Source organism: Bombina bombina, chromosome 2, assembly GCF_027579735.1.
Source record: "Bombina bombina isolate aBomBom1 chromosome 2, aBomBom1.pri, whole genome shotgun sequence".
NCBI classification, from domain to species: domain Eukaryota; kingdom Metazoa; phylum Chordata; class Amphibia; order Anura; family Bombinatoridae; genus Bombina; species Bombina bombina.
This window is the reverse complement of record NC_069500.1, coordinates 17,226,544-17,251,607: the sequence shown is the minus strand read 5'-3', so window position 1 is coordinate 17,251,607 and position 25,064 is coordinate 17,226,544. Positions and strand designations below refer to the sequence as shown.

Here is a 25,064-nt window from a genome sequence, read left to right as displayed (position 1 = left end):
TGCAATATGGCCTGCTAACACCGGGTTTTTGCAAACCTGTAATACCAGCACTGCTAAAAGTGAGCGATGGAAATAACTTTCAAGTTAGCAGCGAGCCAGCCATAATGCAAAACTCGTAATCTGGCCGTTTGTTAAAGAAGTAAGACATATTTAGGTGTTTCTTTTCATTTTACATAGTAAAAAGACATGCTGGATGAAAAGCATCTTACATAGATAATCTCGCTTCTCCTCCATAAAGGATTAGCATACAGTAAACTAAAGTTTCAATGCAAGTGACACAATCAAAGATGGCATCCCTTGCATTTCTATTGGCTGAAAGATTTCAATCAGCCAATAGGAATTAAAGTTGCTAAAATCATATTGGCTGTTCCAATCAGCCAATAGAATGAGAGCTCAATCCAATTGGCTGATTGGAACAGCCATTAGAATGAGAGCTCAATCCTATTGGCTGTTTGGAACAGCCAATAGTATTTTAGCAGCTCTAATTTCTATTGGCTGATTAAAATCGTTCAGCCAATAGGAATGCAAGGGACGCAATCTTTGATTGCGTCACTTGCATTGAAGCTTCAGTTTATGGCGGCGACCGTATGAAGAGGATGCTTCGAGCCGGATGTCTACAGGATGGACCCGCTCCACGCCGGATGGATGAAGATAGAAGAGGCCGCTTAGATGAAGACTTCTTGCCGTCTGGATGAGGACTTTGCCGGATGGATGAAGATAGAAGAGGCCACCTGAATGAAGACTTCTTGCAGCATGGACAAGGACATTGCCGGCTGGATGAATCCTTCAAGTGGGACTTCAACAACAGTAAGTGGATTGTCGGGGGTTAGTGTTAGGTTTTTTTTAAGGTTTTTTTGGGTGAGTTTTGATTTTAGGGCAAGGCAAGGCAAAAGAACAAAATTACCCATGAGGGTCTCAAGGCACTAAGGGAAGAGGATAGGAGGAGGGGGGGAGGGGATGAAGCATTCAGTCAAAGAACCAGATTTAGAGGTCCTTTCTGAACTTTGTAAGGGAGGTGGATTGTCTGAGGTGCAGCGGTAGGGTGTTCCCTGTCTTTGCTGCCATGTGGAAGAAGGATCTTCCGCCCGCTGTGGCTTTGCTAATGCGGGGGTTGACTGCGAGTGCTTGGTCGGTCAATCAGAGTTGTGTGGCGGGGGTGTAGAAATTTACGCGGTGGTTGATGTATTCAGGTCCGATGTTGTGTAGGGCGTTGAACGTGTGAGTAAGGAGCTTGAAGGTGATTCTCTTGCTGATGGGAGCCAGGTGTTCGGTTTTGTGGCATTGATGCGGGATGTTGAGGCTGAGTCTGGCTGAGGCATTCTGGATACGTTGGAGTCTCTTTTGGAGTTTGATGGTGGAGCCGGCGTAGAGTGCGTTGCCGTAGTCCAACCAGCTGCTGACGAGGGCGTAGGTGACTGTTTTCTTGGTTTCGGCAGAGATCCACTTGAAAATTTTCCTTAGCAGCTGGAGAATGTGGAAGCATGTTGAGGTGATGGCACTGATTTGCCGGTCCATAGAGAGTGAAAAGTCCAGGATGAAGCCTAGATTTTGTGCATGGTCGGTTGGGGTTGGAGGTTGACCGAGGGCTGTGGGCCACCAGGAGTCGTCCAATGCGGATTTATTGGGTCCGAGGAGGAGGACTTCGGTTTTGTCTGTGTTCAGTTTGTACCGGTTGTCATTAATCTAGGCGGCTACTGCTGTCAGGCCTTTGTGGACATTCTTTTTGGCAGTCCAAAAGGCCCTTTTAAGGGCTATTGGCAGTTTATTGAGTTTTTTTTTATTTTGGGGGAACTTTTTTATTTTGATAGGGCTATTAGATTCGGTGTAATTCTTTTTTTTTTTTTTAATATATTTTTTATTGAAGTCATAAAAAAAAAAAATACAACCAAGGTTATGCCCCAAAACATTTACAGAAGAGTGCAAATACAATAGTATGAGATAAGTGTCACAAACAAAACCCTACAGTAAGGGTATAATGTATCCAACCAGCATACGCAATGTTATAGAATTTGGGCAGTTTACAGTAAGACTTCAGTTTATAATAAAGGTAATAACAATAAAACAAAAATAGTCCTCCCTGGGCCATTTAGCAAGTAAATTGGAGTGGCCACTCAGATACAACTGGGGCCAGGGGGATTAGCTTTATAGTTTAAAAAGGGGGGGATGCAGCGGGCTCGTAATATAAAAAAGGGGGGGGGATGGAGGGCGGAGCCGGTCGAGGTGTCAATCTTGAATTAACTATTATCGGGACCCTAAGTGAGCATTAGTTTGAGTTGCCAAGTAGACTCCTAAAAATATCTAGACAGAGTATAAATTGGAATACCCAATTAAAGGGATATAGTGGCGAGCTTTCATTAATCTCATTATGACCTGGAGGCAGAGTTTAATAAACCAGTATGAATCTTAGTACCTGGGATATGAGGACTAGAGTAAAAGTAAACATATAATACCACGGTGTCAAGACCAGAAGTAGGAATTGACTTTCTATAAAATGAATATGGGTGACTCCTAGCATTATTAAGAGGGGTGGGGGACATTAGTATGTATAGAACATAAGAGATTTCTAGGTGAGCTCCTCCCCTAGGGAGTTACCAGTCATAGGTGGTGTGGGAAAAAGGCATAGGGGTATGACCCGCAGGCAACCAGTACCGACGGGAAAGGGGGAGAAGAGCCCACCAGAGACAAGTAATTTTGTATTAATATTAAACTCAACATAAGCAATGTCATATCCTAGGAACATAATTATAATAACGGAGAAGCATAGCGTAATTCCATGCACAGTTATAGAGGCAGAGAGTATTATATACGTTAAATGAACACACTAGCGCCTAAACATATACACATCTCTGCGGGCGAATGAAAAAAAAAAAAAACTATATCTATGTCTTAGCATAGTCTTTGAACCTATGAGCAAGAGAGCTGTCACTCTTATTGTGGTCATAAACTAAATTTGCCCATCTTATCTAAGCTATCCTCGTAAGCAGCCTCATAGGAGCTTATTATTCCAGAGCCTCATATAAGGGATAGACGATGAGTGACCAGTTGTTAGTAGGTGCTAATATAGGAGGAACAGCATATATACACAATGTGGGGGTCAGAGAATGTGGGCATTGTAATCAGAGGCGTAAAAAGTGAAAGTAGGGTATATGGCGGGCTATCCAGGGCAATCAAACATGAGATAGTCACATAGGAGGCAGACTTACATCTAAACATCAGGCTTAAACACCCATATCAAGATAAATCCCCTTATTGAAAATTAGATTACATTCTCTGCTTCCATGGTGACACCAAAGGCTAAATATAAGCACATTGCAGATAAATAAGTGTAAGCAGAAGTATCAGGCAATGGAAATAAGACCGTTAAACATGTTAAAATATCACATAGCTGTACTAAAACATAACCCAAAGTATTCTCCAAGACTACTGTGTGTAGACTTTCAGTAACATAGTAATATGCAACATTCTAAATGGTGAGGGACTTCAAGATAGTCAGTAAGTCCCATTAATAGAGCTATGACCTAACTATATTATATGAGTTAGGAGCAGACAGGGAGTACAGTAAGGTAGCATTTCAGGAGAGTTATAATAGACAAAACAATATAAAGCACCACCCACCACATATCAGGGTTAACACATGCTGAGGAAATAGAAACAGAAGTGTACTTGATTCAAGCCCAGTAAATACAAAGAGGCTTATATAATGTAGCTCACTTATAGATAAACACTAAATATTACCTTGAATATTTAACATGACCAAATAAATTAGAATTCAATGGACAGCATAAAATTAAACTATAGATAGAATAGGCAACCACAAGTATTCTGGAATCGACTCTGTCTGTTACATATTAGGATTAGGTGTTTAAGGCAGAAACCAGCTAAATAACCGGTTCCCGTCCTGTTATTATATAAGTGATCCTGTGGTTAATAGATCTAAGAGAAAGGCTATGCCCCCACGTGACCGATAAGGGTACAGGGTGTAGTGGAGAGGCTGTGAAGTTATACACTACCCTAAAGCTTAAATAAAATGAAATAGTGGTCTGTTCTGCCAAACTCTGCTTGTATGGGGGATAGGGCGGCAGAGTCTATTCTTCTGCCGATAACATGAGACATAGAAAGAATAATAAACTAACTATGTGCTTATACAAGTGAAAACTGGTTAAACATAAATATGGTGTAGTCAGAAAGATATATAACATTAAAACCATAATATAAATAGTTCGTTATGAACACATAGTCTAATTTAACTTAGATGAAGTCTCAAATGAAACTGTAACCTGCTCCGAGTCTGAGTAGTGGGAGTGTGACCTCCGTTGAAAAAACCCCCGCAGCATTGTAAAGCAGTTACATTTACAAGGGCTAGGATTATAAATCTGAACTGGCGAGTGATCAATATGATGAGCCTTATCCAAATAGACAGGATCTGTTGCGGTATCTAGTCCTCCACGGAGCAAGTTAATTCAGGTAAGTATCTGGCTTGTATCCATACCGATTTTGAGAGTTGCGCAGAGGGTCGCATAGTACCACTTAAGGGGCTGCACAAACAGACAAAGCATACTTAGGGAAGAAGAGGCCTGTATGTCAGCCTTTTCCCCTGATCCCAGAGTGATCGCCAGTGCCTAACCAGATTGCCCATGAGCCGGCTGATAGTATGGGGAGCACTCTGAAGTGTCGTAACTCGGGAGTAGGTGAAAGGTAAGTAGTTCCTAGCCCAAAGGTCCAGCGACTGCCCTGAGGTGCCATGTGTGTGTAAGATGTAAGGGCTGTGAGGGTGACTGGCGAGTAGCTGGATATCTGGCGGCTTTGTGATGTGTGGCAGCCGCACGGGCTGTTCTGCGCAGGGAATTCCAGACCAGGTATGTATCGGCCAGCGTGGGGATGCTGTGTATTCCCCAAATATGCCTGAATCCAACAATTTGTTGCTTATGTGAATTAGTGGCTCCTGTAGCCCGCAAGGGTCAGATCTCGTTGTGAGCCCAATTGCAGTGTCCGGCTCTTCGTCGATGACATTTTGTAAGGGAGGGAGGATTGTGCTCTCAAATGTCTCTTCCGTCTGTGCTTGGCAAGAGACTAGTGCTTTTAGTTTGTTCCTGATAGCAATCAGATCCTTCTGTATCTCTCCATAAAAATCTTTCAGTAAATGTCCCGTCCTGGTTTCCCATCTGCTTAGGGACTCCATACTGCTCCAAGATGGTGATTTGCGCTCTTCTGTTGAGATAGTTGTCGGCAGCTTTATGTGCTATCTATTATGGAAACTTAAATCCTACTCTCACGAAAAGTAGCTAGCCGTGTAGACTAAGTGAAAATCCAGTATAGCATCTAAGAATAGACTTCCAGTTTATATGTAATGGGAATAACTTAGATTACAGCTCAGGAGCTCCAGCATTGTGCAGCCGATAGCTTTGGCAGTTGGCTCCGCCCCCGGTGTAATTCTTTTTTATTTTTGATCATTTGTTTATTTTATGTAATTTAGTGTTTAATTTTTTTGTAATTAGATACTTTTAGTAGTGTAGTGTTAGGATTTTTTTAATGTGTATTTTAGTTTAATTTAATTGGTAGTCAGTTTAATTGTAGTTTAATCATTATCCTAGTTTAATTGTTAGTTTAAAATTAATTTCTTTAATTTGACAGCTAAGATTTAATTTAAGATAGGGAAATTGTAATTTTAATATAAAGTTAGGGGGTCAATAGATTTAGGGGTTATTAGTTTATTTTAGTATATTTCGTTGTGGGGGCATTTGGTTTAGGGGTTAATTGGTTTATTTTAGTATATTTCGCTGTGGTGGGCTTTCAGGTTTAAGGGTTAATAGGTTTGTTTTAGTATATTAAATTGTGGGGGCTTGCGGTTTAGGGGGTTACATTTTTTTACAGCGGCAGTGGGGGGGACGGCAGATTAGGGGTTAATAATATTTAAATAGTGTTTGCGATGCGGGAAGGCGGCGGTTTATAGGTTTATTATAGTGGTGACGATGTCAGGGAGCGGAGGAATATGGGGTTCATACATTTTAATAGTGGCGGCAATGTCCGGAGCGGCAAAATAGGGGTTAATAAATTTATTTTAGTGCTTGCAGTGTGGGAGGGCCTCAGTTTAGGGGTTAATAGGTAGTTTATGTTAGTGTACTTTTTAACACTTTAGTTATGAGTTTTATGTTACAGCTTTGTAACGTAAAACTCATAACTACTGACTTTTAGATGGCGGTATGGATCTTGATGGTATAGGGTGTACCGCACGTTTCTTGGCCTCCCATGAAAACTCGTAATACCAGCGCTATGGAAGTCCCATTGAAAAACGACTTTTTTAAAAGTACGGTACTGACGTTGCGTTACAGGCTAAATGGCTTGCGGTGCACCTACACCGACAAGACTTGTAATAGCAGCGTTAGGGAAAATGAAGCATTATGGGCCATAACGCTGCTATTTGACTCATAGCGCCAAACTCCTAATCTAGGTGTTTGTTTAAATTAATCTAAAATAACAGAAAAAAAAAAGTCTAACATTACATAAAATTATCAAAAATTTAAAAATTAAACCTAATCCCTAATCTAATACTAAATTACCAATAGCTCTTAAAAGGGCCCTTTGTAGGGCATTGCCGTAAGTAAAACAGCTCTTTTACCTTTAAAAAAAACTAAGTTCCCCCTAACAGTAAAACCCTCCACCCACCATACCCCCAAAATAAAATTAAAAAATAACACTAAAAAATCCTAAACTACCCATTGCCCCTAAAGGGACATTTGTATTAGCATTGCCCTTTAAAGGGCATTCAGCTTTTTTACTGCCCTTAAAAGGGCATTCAGCTCTTTTCAGCTGCACAAATCTAAAAAAAAAAAAAAAAAAAAGCCTAACTCTAACCACCAGATAGGTACTCACGTTTTTTTGAAGCCACGCGGTGAAGTCTTCTTCCAAGCGGCAACCTCTTCTATTTTCATCAAGGCCTGTGGAACAGAAGGCCGGCGACCGCGGAACTGAAGGCCCGCGACCACGGAACTGAAGACCGGCGACCGTGGAGCCATGGAGCATGGAGGATCCTCTTTGTACGATCCTTGTCGTACACTGAATAGTGAATTCAAGGTACGCAATTAAATATGGCGCCCCTTGCATTCCTATTGGCTGATTTGATTCTTCAAATTCAAATCAGCCAATAGGATGAGAGCTACTGATAAAATGCTTCTATTCTATTGTCCATATTAAGTCGATAGTCATAGGGAATTAAGTTAACAAGCCACCCTAGATAGTTAAAAGTGCAATGGTATGTAATTGAATGTATTGATGAAGATGCCAGACTGAAAAGGGTTAAGTGTGCAGTGCTATTTAAGGAGGAAGAAACATGGTGAAGGCATCTTGACAAAGGCAGCAGCCGAAAGACATAGACGGTAACTTATGGTTCAGCTAACCTAACATTACAGAGTGCTCTGTATCACAAGGAACAAATCCAGCCGCAATTGGCAGGTCGGAGTCACGTATCAGTGATGTCACAGGAGACCGGATATGTTTTTGTCTCTTTATAGTGGATGGAGAGTAATCTTAAATGTGACACTCACCTTTATGAAAGAAATACATTTATCATGTAATCATACATACTCTTTTATATCATGAATAATGTAAGGTCTAACATACAGTTCTGTTCATACAGATATAGATGAATGTCAAATGAGCCCAGGCCGGTGTCAGAATGGATATTGTGAGAATACTGATGGCTCATTCACATGCTCCTGTTACTCCGGCTACAGAACTGGCAGTGAGGGAACAACCTGTGTTGGTAAGACCTGTTGATCAAATTAAAAATATTATATTAAGTGGGAATTTTTTTATTTACTAATGATTATTTTACATTTTAATTCTTAATTCACTTTGTCACGTGGAATCAAATTATAAACCACAATACTATATGTGTGTATATATATATATATATATATATATATATATATATATATATATATATATATATATAGTGCATAATAGTTTTTGTTAATATAAAACATTTTACAATATACATATTACAAGTTTTATATGTGTTATATTTTTACAAACATACGCCTAGATTTAGAGTTCTGCATTAGCCGTCAAAAGCAGCGTTAAGGGGTCCTAACGCTGCTTTTTTACTGCCCGCTGGTATTTAGAGTCAGTCAGGAAAGGGTCTAACGCTCACTTTCCAGCCGCGACTTTTCAATACCGCAGATCCCCTTACGCCAATTGCGATCCTATCTTTTCAATGGGATCTTCCTAATGCCGGTATTTAGAGTCTTGGCTGAAGTGAGTAGTAGAGCCTCTACCGACAAGACTCCAGCCGCAGAAAAAAGTCTTATATTGTAGCTATTTTAGGATTTATATTTATTTTACAGGCAACTTTGTATTTATTTTAACTAGGTACAATAGCTATTAAATAGTTATTTACTATTTAATAGCTACCTAGTTAAAATAATTACAAAATTACCTGTAAAATAAATCCTAACCTAACACTACACTATCAATAAATAAATAAATTAATTAACTACAAGTACCTACAATTAAATAAACTAAACTAAATTACAAAAAATAAAAAAGATTACAAGAATTTTAAGCTAATTACACCTACTCTAAACCCCCTAATAAAATAACAAAGCCCCCCACAAAAGAAAAATTCCCTACTCTAATCTAAATTAAAATAGTTAACAGCTCTATTACCTTACCAGCCCTTAAAAGGGCTTTTTGCGGGGCATGCCCCAAAGAAATCAGCTCTTTTGCACTCTTTTACCACCCCCAAAATTACAACCCAACACCCACATACCCCTACTCTAACCCAAACCCCCCTTAAATAAACCTAACACTACCCTCCTGAAGATCTCCCTACCTTGAGTCGTCTTCACTCAGCCGAGCAGCGATGGACCAAAAGAAGACATCCGGAGCGGCAGAAGTCTTCATCCTATCCGGGCAGAAGAGGACATCCGGACCGGAAAATATCTTCATCCAAGCGGCATCTTCTATCTTCATCCATCCGACGAGGAGCGGCTCCATCTTCAAGACCTCCGGCGCGGAACATCCTCTTCTCCCGACGACAAGACGACGAATGAAGGTTCCTTTAAGTGACGTCATCCAAGATGGCGTCTCTCGAATTCCGATTGGCTGATAGGATTCTATCATTTTATCAGAATTAAGGTAGGAAAAATCTGATTGGCTGATTGAATCAGCCAATCAGATTCAAGTTCAATCTGATTGGCTGATCCAATCAGCCAATCAGATTGAGCTTGGCGGGAGTGCGACGGTTTAGGAGTTAAATAATTTATTATAGTGGCGGTGAGGTCCGGTCGGAAGATTAGGGGTTAATAAGTGTAGGTAAAGTAGCAGCAACGTTGGGGGGGGGGCAGATTAGGGGTTAATAAATATAATATAGGGGTCAGCGATGCTAGGGGCAGCAGATAAGGGGTACATAGGTATAATGTAGGTTGCGGCGGTGGCTGGAGCGGCAGATTAGGGGTTAATAATAAAACGCAGGGGTCAGCGATAGCGGGGGCGGCAGATTAGGGTTTAATAAGTGTAAGGTTAGGGGTGTTTAGACTCGGGGTACATGTTAGGGTGTTAGGTGCAGACTTAGAAACTGTTTCCCCATAGGAAACAATGGGGCTGCGTTAGGAGCTGAACGCTGCTTTTTTGCAGGTGTTAGGTTTTTTTTCAGCCCAAACTGCCCCATTGTTTCCTATGGGGATATTGTGCACGAGCACGTTTTTCCAGCTAGCCGCTACCGTAAGCAAAGCTGGTATTGAGAGTTGAAGTGGCGGTAAATATGCCTGTACGCTCCCTTTTTGGAGCCTAACGCAGCCCTTCAGAGAACTCTCAATACCAGCGTTATTTAAAAGGTGCGGGGGGAAAAAAACACGCGTAGCTAACGCACCCCTTTGGCTGCAAAACTCTAAATCTAGCCGATAATAAAAGGTATCATTTAATTTGAATAATCATAATAATAGAAAACTTATGCACATAACGAGTTGATGTATAAACTGCAATTAAAGCTTGTTAATATTTTAAATACATTTGCATTAAGAGAGCTCATAATAGTAATCTTCACCACACGGAGCATTCATTTATTGCTCACAATGTTGTACAACTATATCAGCACTGCACTCTAGAGCATTTGAAAATGTCGCCAAATAGTTTAAAAAGGCAGGATCTCTATCCCTCCTGTGCCTACTAGTGTCAGTTCAGTTTCCACCTTTTTTGAATAAGGTAGGCTAAACTGGAGTTTAGTATTAGCAAAAAGCAAGAAGCAAGGCTAACTTGGAGATTGGTTTCAGCATTAACTAAAATCTGGTAGGTGAATGTGGAGCTCAGTATTCAGCAGAAACTACAAGCAGGTAGGCTAAACTGGAGCTCAGTATCAGCAGAAATTACAAGCAGATAGGCTAAGCTGGAGCTCAGTATCAGCAGAAACTACAAGCAGGTAGGCTAAACTGGAGCTCAGTATCAGCAGAAACTACAAGCAGGTAGGGTAAGCTAGAGCTCAGTATCAGCAGAAACTACAAGCAGGTAGGGTAAGCTAGAGCTCAGTATCAGCAGAAACTACAAGCAGGTAGGCTAAGCTGGAGCTCAGTATTAGCAGGAACTACAAGCATGTAGGCTAAGCTAGAGCTCAGTATCGGCAGAAACTACAAGCAGGTAAGCTAAGCTTGAGCTCAGTATCAGCAGAAACTACAAGCAGGTAGGCTAAGCTAGAGCTCAGTATCAGCAGAAACTACAAGCAGGTAGGCTAAGTTAGAGCTCAGTATTAGCAGAAACCACAGGCAGGTAGGCTAAGCTGGAGCTCAGTATCAGCAAAAACTACAAGCAGGTAGGCTAAGGTGGAGCTCAGTATCAGCAGAAAATACAAGCAGGTAGGCTAAGGTGGAGCTTAGTATCAGCAGAAACTATAACCAGGTAGGCTGATCTGAAGCTCAGTATCAGCAGAAACTACAAGCAGGTAGGCTAAGATGGAGCTCAGTATCAGCAGAAACTACAAGCAGGTAGGCTAAGCTAGAGCTCAGTATTAGCAGAAACTACAAACAGGTAGGCTAAGCTGGAGCTCAGTATCAGCAAAAACTACAAGCAGGTAGGCTAAGCTAGAGCTCAGTATCAGCAGAAACTACAGGCAGGTAGGCTAAGCTGAAACTCAGTATCAACAGAAACTACAACCAGGTAGGTTAAGCTGGAGCTCAGTATCAGCAGAAACTACAAGCAGGTAGGGTAAGCTAGAGCTCAGTATCAGCAGAAACTACAAGCAGGTAGGGTAAGCTAGAGCTCAGTATCAGCAGAAACTACAAGCAGGTAGGCTAAGCTGGAGCTCAGTATTAGCAGGAACTACAAGCAGGTAGGCTAAGCTAGAGCTCAGTATCGGCAGAAACTACAAGCAGGTAAGCTAAGCTTGAGCTCAGTATCAGCAGAAACTACAAGCAGGTAGGCTAAGCTAGAGCTCAGTATCAGCAGAAACTACAAGCAGGTAGGCTAAGTTAGAGCTCAGTATTCGCAGAAACCACAGGCAGGTAGGCTAAGATGGAGCTCAGTATCAGCAAAAACTACAAGCAGGTAGGCTAAGGTGGAGCTCAGTATCAGCAGAAAATACAAGCAGGTAGGCTAAGGTGGAGCTTAGTATCAGCAGAAACTATAACCAGGTAGGCTGATCTGAAGCTCAGTATCAGCAGAAACTACAAGCAGGTAGGCTAAGATGGAGCTCAGTATCAGCAGAAACTACAAGCAGGTAGGCTAAGCTAGAGCTCAGTATTAGCAGAAACTACAAACAGGTAGGTTAAGCTGGAGCTCAGTATCAGCAGAAAATACAAGCAGGTAGGCTAAGCTTAAGCTCAGTATCAGCGGAAACTACAAGCAGGTAGGCTAAGATAGAGCTCAGTATCAGCAGAAACTACAAGCAGGTAGGCTATGCTAGAGCTCAGTATTAGCAGAAACTACAGGCAGGTAGGCTCAGCTGGAGCTCAGTATCAGTAGAAACTACAAGCAGGTAGGCGAAGGTGGAGCTCAGTATCAGCAGAAACTACAAACAGGTAGGCTAATCTGGAGCTCAGTATTAGCATTATTTACAAGCAGGTAGGTTACGCTGGAGCTCAGTATTAGCAGAAACTACAAGCAGGTAGGCTAAGCTGGAGCTCAAAATTAGCAGAAACTACAAGCAGGTAGGCTAAGCTGGAGCTCAGTATCAGCAGAAACTACAAGCAGGTAGATTAAGCTGGAGCTCAGTATTAGCAGCAACTACAAGTAGGTCAGCTAAGCTAGAGCTCAGTATTAGCAGAAAATACAAGTAGGTCAGCTAAGCTGGAGCTCAGTATTAGCAGAAACTACAAGTAGGTCAGCTAAGCTGGAGCTCAGTATCAGCAGGAACTACAAGCAGGTAGGCTAAGCTGGAGCTCAGTATCAGCAGAAACCACAAGCAGGTAGGCTAAGCTGGAGCTCAGTATCAGCAGAAACTACAAGCAGGTGGGCTAAGCTGGAGCTAAGTATCAGCAGAAACTACAAGCAGGTAGGCTAAGTTTGAGCTCAGTATCAGCAGAAACTACAAGCAGGTGGGCTAAGCTTGAGCTCAGTATCAGCAGAAACTACAGACAGGTAGGCAAAGCTGGAGCTCAGTATCAGCAGAAACTACAAGCAGGTAAGCTATGTTTGAGCTCAGTATCAGCAGAATATACAGGTGGGTAGGCTAATCTTTAGCTCAGTATCAGCAGAAACTACAAGCAGGTAGGCTAAGCTGGAGCTCAGTATCAGCAGAAACTACAAGCAGGTAGGCTAAGCTAGAGCTTAGTATTAGCAGAAACTACAAGCAGGTAGGCTAAGCTGGAGCTCAGTATCAGCAGAAACTACAAGCAGGTAGGCTAAGATGGAGCTCAGTATCAGCAGAAACTACAAGCAGGTAGCCTAAACTGGAGCTCAGTGTCAGCAGAAACTACAAGCAGGTAGGTTAAGCTAGAGCTCAGTATCAGCAGAAACTACAAGCAGGTAGGCTAAGCTAGAGCTCATTATTAGAAGAAACTACAAGCAGGTAGGCTAAGCTGGAGCTCAGTATCAGCAGAAAATACAAGCAGGTAGACTAAGCTAGAGCTCAGTATCAGCAGAAACTACAAGCAGGTAGGCTAAGCTGGAGCTCAGTATCAGCAGAAAATACAAGCAGGTAGACTAAGCTAGAGCTCAGTATCAGCAGAAACTACAAGCAGGTAGGCTAAGCTGGAGCTCAGTATCAGCAGAAACTACAAGCAGGTAGGCTAAGCTGGAGCTCAGTATCAGCAGAAACTACAGGCGGGTAGGCTAAGCTGGAGCTCAGTATCAGCAGAAACTACAAACAGGTAGGCTAAGATGGAGCTCAGTATCAGCAGAAACTACAAGCAGGTAGGCTAAGATGGAGCTCAGTATCAGCAGAAACTACAAGCAGGTAGGTTAAGCTGGAGCTCAGTGTCAGCAGAAACTACAAGCAGGTAGGCTAAGCTGGAGCTCAGTATCAGCAGACAATACAAGCAGGTTATCATATATGTTGCTATTCCACTTTAAATGGATACTGAACTCAATATTTTTCTTTTATGATTCAGATACAGTATTTAATTTTAAGCAACTTTCAGCAAGATTACAAGTTTTGCGGTATGGCTATACCACTGAAAAATTGCTGATTGTGCGTGGAATGACTGGTCTCCCATATTACAAGAGGCGGCAGTATAGCTATACCGCAAGTGTCTGTAATTCAACGATATATATCGCACTCAAACAATTACTTTTTACAGGTATTACAGGTTGTGCGGTCCAGCTAAAATGCTTGTGTTATAACCCATACAGCCGTGATCCATACCGTGATCTGAGACCAGTAGTTATGGATTTTGCGAAAGAAAAATGTTTCACAAAACTCATAACTAAAATGTTACAAAGTACACTAACACCCATAAACTACCTATGTATTAACCCCTAAACTGCCACCCTGCCGCATCACAAATACTATATTAAACTTATTAACAACTAATCCACCGCCCATCCACAAAGCCAACACTATATAAAGCTATTAACCCCTAAAACACCGGCCCCCCACATAACTACTACTATAATAAACCTATTAACCCCAAAACCGCAGGCCCCCTACACCACTACTAATAAAATAAACCTATTAACCCCTAAACCACCGCCCCCCCACATCGCAACACACTAATTTAAACTATTAACACCTGAACCTAACACCCCCTAATTTTAAATTAAATTTACAATATAACTATCTTTAAATAAATAAAAACTTACCTGTGAAATGAAAAAAAAAAACTAAGTTTAAACTATAAAGTAACCTAACATTACTATATTAAAATAATAAAATTAATGAAAAAAAAATAAAAAAAATACAAATTTAAAAATTACATAACAAAACATTAAAAACTCTAAAATTACAAAAAATAATAAACTAAATTATCCAAAATAATAGCAATTAAATCTAATCTAATACCCTTATAAAAACAAAAAAGCCCCCCAAATAAAAACACCCCCTAACCTAACAATTAACTACCAATAGCCCTTAAAAGGGCCTTTTGTATGGCATTGACTTCAAGCAATCAGCTCTTTTACCATAAAATATTACAAAGCCCCCCCCAAAAGTAAACCCCCCCCACCCAAACAACCCCCCAAAATAAAAAATCTAATGTCTAAAAAAAACCTAATCTACCCATTGCCCCTAAAGTGGCATTTGTATGGGCATTGCCCTTAAAAGGGCATTTAGCTCTTTTGTGCCCAAAGCCCTAATATAAAAAAACCTAACACTAACCCCAGGAAATCTACTCACAGTTCCTGAAGTCTGGACATCCATCTGCATCCAGGCGGCTTGAAGCCTTCATCCAGACGGCGACATCTTCATCCATCTTGGAGACATCTTCTATCTTTATCCCGGTGGTGCGGAGCTGTGGAGGTGCGGAGCATCGTCACCGGCGGCACAGACATCCAGCGTGGAGGATCCTCTTCATACGATCACCACTGTACACTGAAGCTTGAATGCAAGGTACCTGTTTAAAAATGGGGTACCTTTACTTTGGGGTACCGTTACATTCCTATTGGCTGAATAATTCAAATCAGCCAATAGGATGAGAGCTACTGAAATCCTATTGGCTGTTCAAACCAGCCAATAGGATTTAAGCAGTTCTCATCCTATTGTCTGATTTGAATTATTCAGCCAATAGGAATGTAACGGTACCCCAATCTAAAAGGGGTACCTTCCATTCAAGCTTCAGTGTGCAGCATCGCATGAAGAAGACGTTCTGCGATGAATGTCGCTTCCGGTCCTGGACTGCTCTGCCCCACCACAGCTCCGCGCCACCGGGATGAAGATAGAAGATGCCTCCACGATGGAGGAAGATATCGGTGCCTCAATGAAAACTTCTCGCCGCCTGGATGAAGATGGATGTCCGGACTTCAGGAACTGTGAGTAGATTTCCTGGGGTTAGTGTTTTTTTGGGTGCTTTTTTTTTTTTAGATTAGGACTTTTTTATTTTAATGGGCAGTAAAAGAGCTGATTGCAAAAGAGCTGAATGTCCTTTTAAGGGCAATGCCCATACAGATGCAATGGGTAGCTTAGTTTTTCTTAGACTTAGGTTTTTTATTTTGGGGGGTTGGTTCTGTAAGGGGGGTTTACTGTTAGGGGGGATTTTGTAATTTTTTTTTTATAATAATTTTTATTGAGGTTACAACAAACGTTCAGCTAGATTACGAGTTTTGCGTTATGAGTGAAAAAGCCTCATAACGCTGCTTTTTCACTACCGCTGCTATTATGAGTCTTGCAGCTGTACCGCACACTTTTTTGGCCATCACGCAACGTAACTACCGCAGCTTTCAAAAAGTCCTTTTTCAATGGGACTTCCATAGCACCGGTATCACAAGTTTGCCGGGGAGCCCAAAAAGTACGCGGTACAGCCTATACCGTCAAGATCCATAACGTAACTGAAAGTCAGTAGTTATGGCTTTTATGTTACAAAGCCGTAACATAAAAATCATAACTAAAGTGCTAAAAATTACACAAACACCTATAAACTACCTATTAACCCCTAAACCAAGGCCCTCCCGCATCACAAAAAAAAATTAACCCCTAATCTGCCGTTCCGGATATCGCCGCCACTATAATAATCATATTAACCCTTAAACCGCCGTACTCCCGCATCGCAAACACTAGTTAAATATTTATAAACTCTAATCTGCTGCCCCCAACATCACCGCCGCCACTATACTAAAGTTATTAACCCCTAAACCTAACCTTAAGTCTAACCCTAACGTAACCCTAACACCCACTAACTTTAATATAATTAAAATAAATGTAAATCAAAATTACTATCATTAACTAAATAATACCTATTTAAAACTAAATACTTACCTGTAAAATAAACCTAAGCTAGCTACAATATAGTTACATTGTAGCTATCTTAGGTGTTATTTTTATTTTACAGCTAAGTTTGAATTTATTTTAACTAGGTAGATTAGTTATTAAATAGTTATTAACTATTTACTAACTACCTAGTTAAAATTAAAAACAAATTTACCTGTAAAATAAAACCTTACCTGTCTTAAACTTACACCTAACATTACACTACAATTAAATAAATTACATTAACTAAATACAATTATCTACATTACAAAAAAAAAAAAATTCTAAATTACAAAAAAATAAACACTAAATTACACAAAATAAAAAAGAAATTATCAAATATTTAAACTAATTACACCTAATCTAATAGCCCTATCAAAATAAAAAAGCCCCCCCAAATAAAAAAAACCCTAGCCTAAACTAAACTGCCAATAGCCCTTAAAAGTGCCCTTTTTGGGGGATTAACTCAATGAAATCAGGTCTTTTACCTGTAAAAAATATCTTAAAAACCTAAAGTCCCCCTTGCCCTGAAAAGGGCATTTGGATGGGCATTGCCCTTAAAAGGGCATTTAGCTCTTTTACATTGCCCAAAGACCCTAATCTAAAAATAAAACCCACCCAATAAACCCTTAAAAGATCCTAACACTAACCCCCGAAGATCCAAGACCGGACATCCATCCTCATCAAGTCGGGAGAAGTCTTCATCCAAGCGGGCAGAAGTCCTCAACGAAGCCGGGAGAAGTCTTCATCCAAGCGGCAAGAAGTGGTCCTCCAGGCGGCGCGGCTCCATCTTCAAGACATTCGGTGTGGAGCATCTTCTTCTCCAAGGGATGTCATCCATTGGATCAATGTAACTATTAGTTATATTGTAGCTAGCTTAGGTTTATTTTACAGGTAAGTATTTAGTTTTAAATAGGTATTATTTAGGTATTAATTGTAATTTTTATTTAGATTTATTTTAATTATATTAAAGTTAGTGGGTGTTAGGGTTAGGTTTACGTTAGGGTTAGACTTAGGGTTAGGGGTTAATAACTTTAGTATAGTGGCGGCGGTGACGTTGGGGGCGGCAGATTAGGGGTTAATAACAGTAATGTAGGTGGCGGCAATGTCGGGGGCGGCAGTTTAGGGGTTACTAAGTATAATGTAGGTGGCGGCGAAATTGGGGGCGGCAGATTAGGGGTTAATAAGTATAATGTAGGTGGAGGCGATGTTAGGGGCAGCAGATTAGGGATGTTTAGACTCTGGGTTTATGTTAGGGTGTTCGGTTTAAACATAGCTTTTTCTTTCCCCATAGGAATCAATGGGGCTGCGTTACAGAGCTTTACGCTCCATTATTGCAGGTGTTAGGCTTTTTTTAGCCGACTCTCCCCATTGATTTATATGGGGAAATCGTGCACGAGCACGTAAAACCAGCTCACCGCAGCGCTGGTATTTGGGTGCGGTATGGAGCTCAAAGGAGCTCAACGCTGCAATATGGCCTGCTAATGCAAGGTTTTTGCAAACCTGTAATACCAGCGCTGTTAAAGGTGAGCAGTGGAAATAACTTGCAAGTTAGCAGCGAGCCAGCCATAACGCAAAACTCGTAAGGTGTTTCTTTTCATTTTACATAGTAAACAGACATGCTGGATGAAAAACATCTTACATAGATTATCTTGCTTCTCCTCCATAAAGGATCAGCAACACTTCTCGTACCTCAGAAAGATTTTTGTTTTTAAATATATAAATGAAAAAAAACCCAGAAAATACCAAACAAGAAGAAAAGTATTGAAAACTAGCTTCCAGACAATCCTTGGGTTAGTCCATCTCTTTAGTCCTTGGTAGTATAAAGGTGGAATGTCCGGCTTGAGCCTAGCGGGGCTGAAGTATACAGCTCCGTATAAGGTATGGCACAAGAATACAAAGATTTATCCAGCAAAACCATAGTGTGTGTCAACAACAATATAAGGCTTCCTGTGTCTACGTAACAGGAAGTGCTTTAGGAAAGAAAAAGGAGAAAAAGAAGAAAAAGAAGGGGGAGGGTAGGAAGGGAAAGGGGGGAGGGGTAGCAGGCAGATATTAGTGATTACATTCTACTAGCCACATTCTGTTGGAGCTCATCCCATTGGGCCCAAACATCAGTGTGTAGGTCTATAATTCCTCTATTTAGTTATACAGCCTCCTCCATTGTCCTAATGTTGGATAGGATCTCTTTTAATTTTTCAATAGTGGGGGCACTCTGTTTCCAGTGTCATGTGATAGCTAATTTAGTGGACATCAAAAGGTAGATTAAGAGGTGTTTTCTGGGCTTAGGGAGTTTGGGGATATCTAGGTGCAGTAGATAAGTTTCAGGGCCTTTGTTGTTTGGGAGGAATAGGTGTCTGAAAATACTAAAAACTTTGGACCACAGCTTGCGGATTTCTGGGGATCTCCACCAAATATGGATATCATCTCCTCTTTGGCCGCAACCTCTCCAGCATCTATCTGAAGTAGCGGGTGAGAATCTATGAAGCCTATTAGAGACCCAATGCCATCTTGTAAGCAATTTATATTATAATTCGAAAAAGGGTAATGCAATGATTTGCCCACCTGGTGCCTGCAATGGCTCTCATCCATATCTCAGTATCGAGTACTCTATCAAGGTCTCTCTCCCATGCCATAATATTGTGTGTTTGTTGCCGGGTAGGGCACTGCAAGAGGTATTGGTAGTGTGCCGTGAGCGGTTTGTATCCCTGTAACCCTTGGGTTCAGTGGGACTCCCACGGTGTGTTGGTGTGTGGAGGAGTTTTAAAGAAGTTCTAGCTATGTAGCAGGGACTTAAAGAGTAGAACCTCAAAATGCATTTTCTGTGAACTGTATACTGCAAGAGTAATTCCGGGTATGAGGCCCAAGCATTCTCGACAAAAAAGTCAAGAATTGTAGTTATGTTTAAGGAGGTCCAGCCAGCGACATTGGAGTCAGGTAGATCTTTAACCCCTTAATGACCACAGCACTTTTCAATTTTCTGACCGTTTGGGTCCAAGGCTATTTTTACATCTTCGCGGTGTTTGTGTTTCACTGTAATTTTCCTCTTACTCATTTACTGTACCCACACATATTATATACCATTTTTCTCACCATTAAATGGACTTTCCAAAGATACCATTATTTTCATCATATCTTATAATTTACTATAAAATAAAATTATAAAATATGAGTAAAAATTGAAAAAAAAAAACTTTGACCCCTAAAATCTGTAACACATCTACAACCACCAAAAAACACCCATGCTAAATAGTTTCTAAATTTTGTCCTGAGTTTAGAAATACCCAATGTTTACATGTTCTTTGCTTTTTTTGAAAGTTATAGGGCAATAAATACAAGTAGCACTTTGCTATTTACAAACCACTTTTTTTCAAAATTAGTGCTAGTGTCAGGATTTTACCATTCTGTACCTTTAACTACTAATTATCATACTGCTATTTAAGGCTCCACCTACTGTTGAACGTTGCTTGGTAATTTGTTCAGTCACCCACTGTTCCTGAACACTTCGCACCCAGCTATTCCCTCCTGTCTAAGTTGGGATTTCCTGCTACTGATGCTAGTTCCTGTTACTCAAGTCTTGTGGTTTTGCAGCTCCACAACTTTGTTCCTGTCTCTCTCGCTGCTTGCTTCCTGCTTACTCGCATGCTGGTCCGTTGGCGTGTGACGTCACTAGGTAATACCGCAGCCGCCACACACTCTCACTGAATCCGGGCACACGCTGTGTGCATTTCTTCTCCGGTAACTCCGCTTCTGCTCCACTCTGAGGATACTATTTGGGAAGTCGGTTTGTATGTATTATCATCAGGATTACCGGTCTGTATTATCAATTTACAAATAAGGATATCTTGCCTTTCATGTCATTTGCTACTGCTTGCCTCAAATAATCAAGTAATCAAGTTTACCTGCCATACTAAGCTATTAACCAGTTTATCTCATGCACTTGCTGTTACATGAACTAATCCGCTTGTGATTCACTATATTGACTTGCACAGTGACTTTTGCCGTATCTATCATTTGCCTAAATAGCACTGCTCCATTTGCATTAACCTCTGATGAACTTTATGTGCTTAAACTGACTTTAACCCAACAACTACTCTCAAACTGCATATCTCTTATCTGGTTGTAAATAACCAACGAAGCTACCCTGCACAACTCTATCTAAAGTGTGTGTGTGTGCCTGTGCAAGTTATGTAAATATTTTATATGTGTGTGATGCGAGTCTACAACTAATTTGGATGTGAATAAGCTTCTCCCTAAACTTTGGATTCTGAGTTATCCTACATTACCATACTATATTACTGTTTAGCTCATATCCAACTCCTTTTGGTATACCATCTTCACTCTGTATCCTACAGTAGTGACCCTCAGATCTATGAGCATAACAGGGTTCACACAAGTTAGATCTTAGTGAACCCGAGGTAAGGTGTGAGACTGAGTGGTCCTGCATGAACAAGGGTACTAGTTCATACTTAAACATTACATATTACCAAGCCTATAAAGATAACTAGTACTTTGTTTAATGGATATAACAGAGCTTTACAATAGGGTTGGCTCCCTAGCTCAAAGTATGGATCACATGATACAGGGACTAAGGGAGATACAATTGGAGAACCAAAACATCAGAAAATTCATAAATGAGCAGCTTGCCAGTAAACCTCCTGTAGTTGAAAATTCAGCTGAACCTTTAATTAGCCCTCCTGAAAAATTCTCTGGGGAGAGAGCTTTTTTCAGGGATTTTAAGAACTCTTGTACACTGATGTTTACTCTGAAACCTAAATCATATCCAACAGATAGGGTCAGGGTATTAACTGTTATCTCATTCTTACGTGGTGAGGCCAGGTCTTGGGCTAATACCTATTATGAAAAGGATGATCCCATCTTAAATTCTCTCGATGCATTTTTTTCTGCCATGTCTCTGCTTTATGAGGATCACAATAAACAGAACACAGCAGAAACAGCTATTAGGTCCTTACGTCAAGGGAAGAGAGTCGTGGAAGAATATATCACAGATTTCAAACGTTGGGCACCGGACACTCAGTGGAACACTCCAGCCTTAAGGAATCAATACCGATTAGGTCTCAGTGAAGCAATAAAAGATGAGCTTGCACGTGGTATCATTCCTGATGATTTAGAAGCCCTCATGATACTTAGCATTGGTATAGACCGAAGATTAAGGGAAAGAAAATCTGAAAGATCCTTCAGTGATGCAAGTTACAGAAAACTACCCACTTATCATGCTACGCCTTCAACCTTGCCAGCAAGGTCCCTTGATGAACCTATGGATGTAGCAGTGATTCGTGGTCCTCTAAAACCAGAAGAAAAAGCTAGGCGCAAATTATTGAACCTTTGTTTATACTGTGCTGATAAAGATCACACTGTTAAGTATTGTCCAATACTTCTTCGCCAAAAGAAGGGTAAGACACCTCCTAGTTATCATATAATCAATATGGTACATGATTTCACTTCTCATTTGTCCCTTCCTCTCTCCCTACAGTGGCATCACCGGAAGATAGACGTACAGGCCGTAGTTGACTCTGGCGCATCTGGGAATTTTGTAGATATTTCTTTTGTTGTTAAAAATAAGATCCCACTAATAAAAAAGAGTGTTTCACTTGCTATACGTTTGGTTGATGGCTCACTATTCAGTTCAGGTCCAATAACACATCACACCATTCCTATTACTGTAATAACTAAGTCTGGTCATATTGAGCAATTGTCTTTCGATGTACTTCCCACTTCAGTATATCCTATGATACTTGGTTTGAACTGGTTAATAAGACACAACCCCACTATTTCATGGTGTGAGGGGTCTGTGATCTTTGATTCAGCATTTTGTAAACATTCATGTTTTACCAAACACTCTTTATACCATTTATCTGTCAATGGCCTACCTGAATGTTACAAAGAATTTAGTGACGTTTTTGATAAGGTTGAGGCAGACACACTACCACCACACAGGACGTATGATTGTCCTATTGATCTCATTCCAAACAGTACCATACCTATAGGACATATATATCCTCTTTCAGAGCCAGAATTAGCTCATTTAAAAAATTATTTGGATGATAACTTAAAAAAAGGCTTCATTAGACCCTCCACATCCTCAGTTGGAGCTTCTATGTTTTTTGTTAAGAATAAGGATGGTAGTCTCCATCCAATCATTGACTATAGGCAACTTAACAAATGTACAAAGAAAAACAGATACCCCCTGCCTCTCATTCCTGAACTAATTGAACGGTTACGTGGTGCTGTAATTTATACAAAATTGGATCTTAGAGGTGCCTACAATTTGATTAGGATGAGAGCAGGGGATGAGTGGTTAACAGCCTTCCGTACACGTTACGGCCTTTATGAATACACTGTAATGCCGTTTGGTTTATGCAACGCACCGGCGACGTTTCAGTGTTTCATAAATGATGTGTTTCATGATCTCTTAGATGTATGTATTGTCATCTATCTGGACGACATTCTTATATTCTCGGAATCATACGAAAAACATGTGTCACATGTAAAGCAGGTTTTACTACGATTAAGAGCTCATCGTCTTTTTGCTAAGCTGGAAAAGTGTATATTCAATACAGATACAATTTCCTTTTTAGGATACAACATATCCCCTCTAGGTATCTCCATGGAATCTAACAAGGTGGATGCTATAACCAATTGGCCTGCTCCCCGTAATAAGAAAGAAATCCAGAGATTCTTAGGGTTCGCGAACTTTTATCGCAAATTCATTAAAGGGTTTTCACATATTGTTCAACCCTTGACTTACTTAACACGTAAACATATAAAATTTGTTTGGAATCAGTCAGCAGAAGATTCTTTCATTAGTCTGAAACAGAAATTTATTACAGCTCCGATTCTACAGTTCCCAGATCCCAGTTGTCAATACACCCTGGAGGTTGATGCTTCCGAGTATGCCCTTGGGGCAATCCTTTCTCAAAGAAAGTCTCCAACAGAACCTCTTCACCCAATATCTTACTACTCCAGAGTAATGACCTCTGCAGAAATGAATTATGGTATTGGTGATAAGGAGCTTCTTGCTATCAAATCCGCCCTGGAGTTCTGGAGACATCTTCTGGAAGGAACACAACACCCTATTCTGATATATACTGACCACCGGAATCTTGAATTTCTGAAATCTAACAAAACCCTGACTTCACGTCAAGTCAGGTGGAGTCTTTTCTTTTCACGATTTGATTATATCATAACTTATAGGCCCGGCTCCAAAAATCTCAAGGCAGACTCTCTTTCTCGGAAGGATCCGAAACCTTCACATATAGAAACACCTGAATCTATCATACCTCCAGACAGAATAATCTGTTTAACTACCAGCTTTAAAACCACACCATTTTTCATCAACTATGGGTTTCATCCATCGTATCATCCTACCTGTACGTCTGATTCTACACTTCCATTGGTAAATGATACAGTCAATTCCATTGCTAATGGTTTTGCTTCTTTAAAAACAGTATTAGAAGTGGCACAAACTACCCAGAAGCATCATTATGATTTACGCAGATCTAAACCTCCGGATTATGCTGTTGGCGACAAGGTCTGGCTTAGTACAAAAAACCTACGTTTAAAGATTCCTAGTAAAAAATTAGGTGCATTGTATTTAGGTCCGTATGAGATTATTAAAGTAATCAATCCTAATGCCGTCACTCTACAATTACCATCTACTCTGAAGATACATCCAACGTTCCATGTGTCCTTGTTAAAACCCTACTCCTTGGTCAGGGGTAACGTACAGAGTTCTTCTGTTGTTCCTCAAGTCAGTGATGATGTTGAATATGAAATCGAATCTATCTTGGACTCCAGATACCTTCATGATCAACTACAGTATTTGGTAAGATGGAAGGGTTATGCTCCTGAGGAGGATTCGTGGGAGCCATCCTCAAACTTCTCTGCCCCCCAACTCCTCTCTTTGTACCACCGGAGAAATCCTGAGCGTCCTGGTCCTTGATCCGCGGAGCGGCTCCTTGAGGGGGGAGTTCTGTCAGGATTTTACCATTCTGTACCTTTAACTACTAATTATCATACTGCTATTTAAGGCTCCACCTACTGTTGAACGTTGCTTGGTAATTTGTTTAGTCACCCACTGTTCCTGAACACTTCGCACCCAGCTATTCCCTCCTGTCTAAGTTGGGATTTCCTGCTACTGATGCTAGTTCCTGTTACTCAAGTCTTGTGGTTTTGCAGCTCCACAACTTTGTTCCTGTCTCTCTCGCTGCTTGCTTCCTGCTTACTCGCATGCTGGTCCGTTGGCGTGTGACGTCACTAGGTAATACCGCAGCCGCCACACACTCTCACTGAATCTCGGCACACGCTGTGTGCATTTCTTCTCCGGTAACTCCGCTTCTGCTTCACTCAGAGGATACTATCTGGGAAGTCGGTTTGTATGTATTATCATCAGGATTACCGGTCTGTATTATCAATTTACAAATAAGGATATCTTGCCTTTCATGTCATTTGCTACTGCTTGCCTCAAATAATCAAGTAATCAAGTTTACCTGCCATACTAAGCTATTAACCAGTTTATCTCATGCACTTGCTGTTACATGAACTAATCCGCTTGTGATTCACTATATTGACTTGCACAGTGACTTTTGCCGTATCTATCATTTGCCTAAATAGCACTGCTCCATTTGCATTAACCTCTGATGAACTTTATGTGCTTAAACTGACTTTAACCCAACAACTACTCTCAAACTGCATATCTCTTATCTGGTTGTAAATAACC

The 25,064-nt window shown here is 40.7% G+C and overlaps 1 protein-coding gene across 1 annotated transcript in view; it reads left to right on the top strand.

Moving 5' to 3' along the window:
* LOC128646845 (latent-transforming growth factor beta-binding protein 4-like) overlaps positions 1–25,064 on the top strand; it is a 377,095-nt gene that overhangs the window by 110,115 nt on the left and 241,916 nt on the right. The window contains exon 3 of the mRNA XM_053699646.1: positions 7,634–7,759. Within this exon, the coding sequence (XP_053555621.1) occupies positions 7,634–7,759 (126 nt within the window). The remainder of the gene's footprint in view (positions 1–7,633; positions 7,760–25,064) is intronic.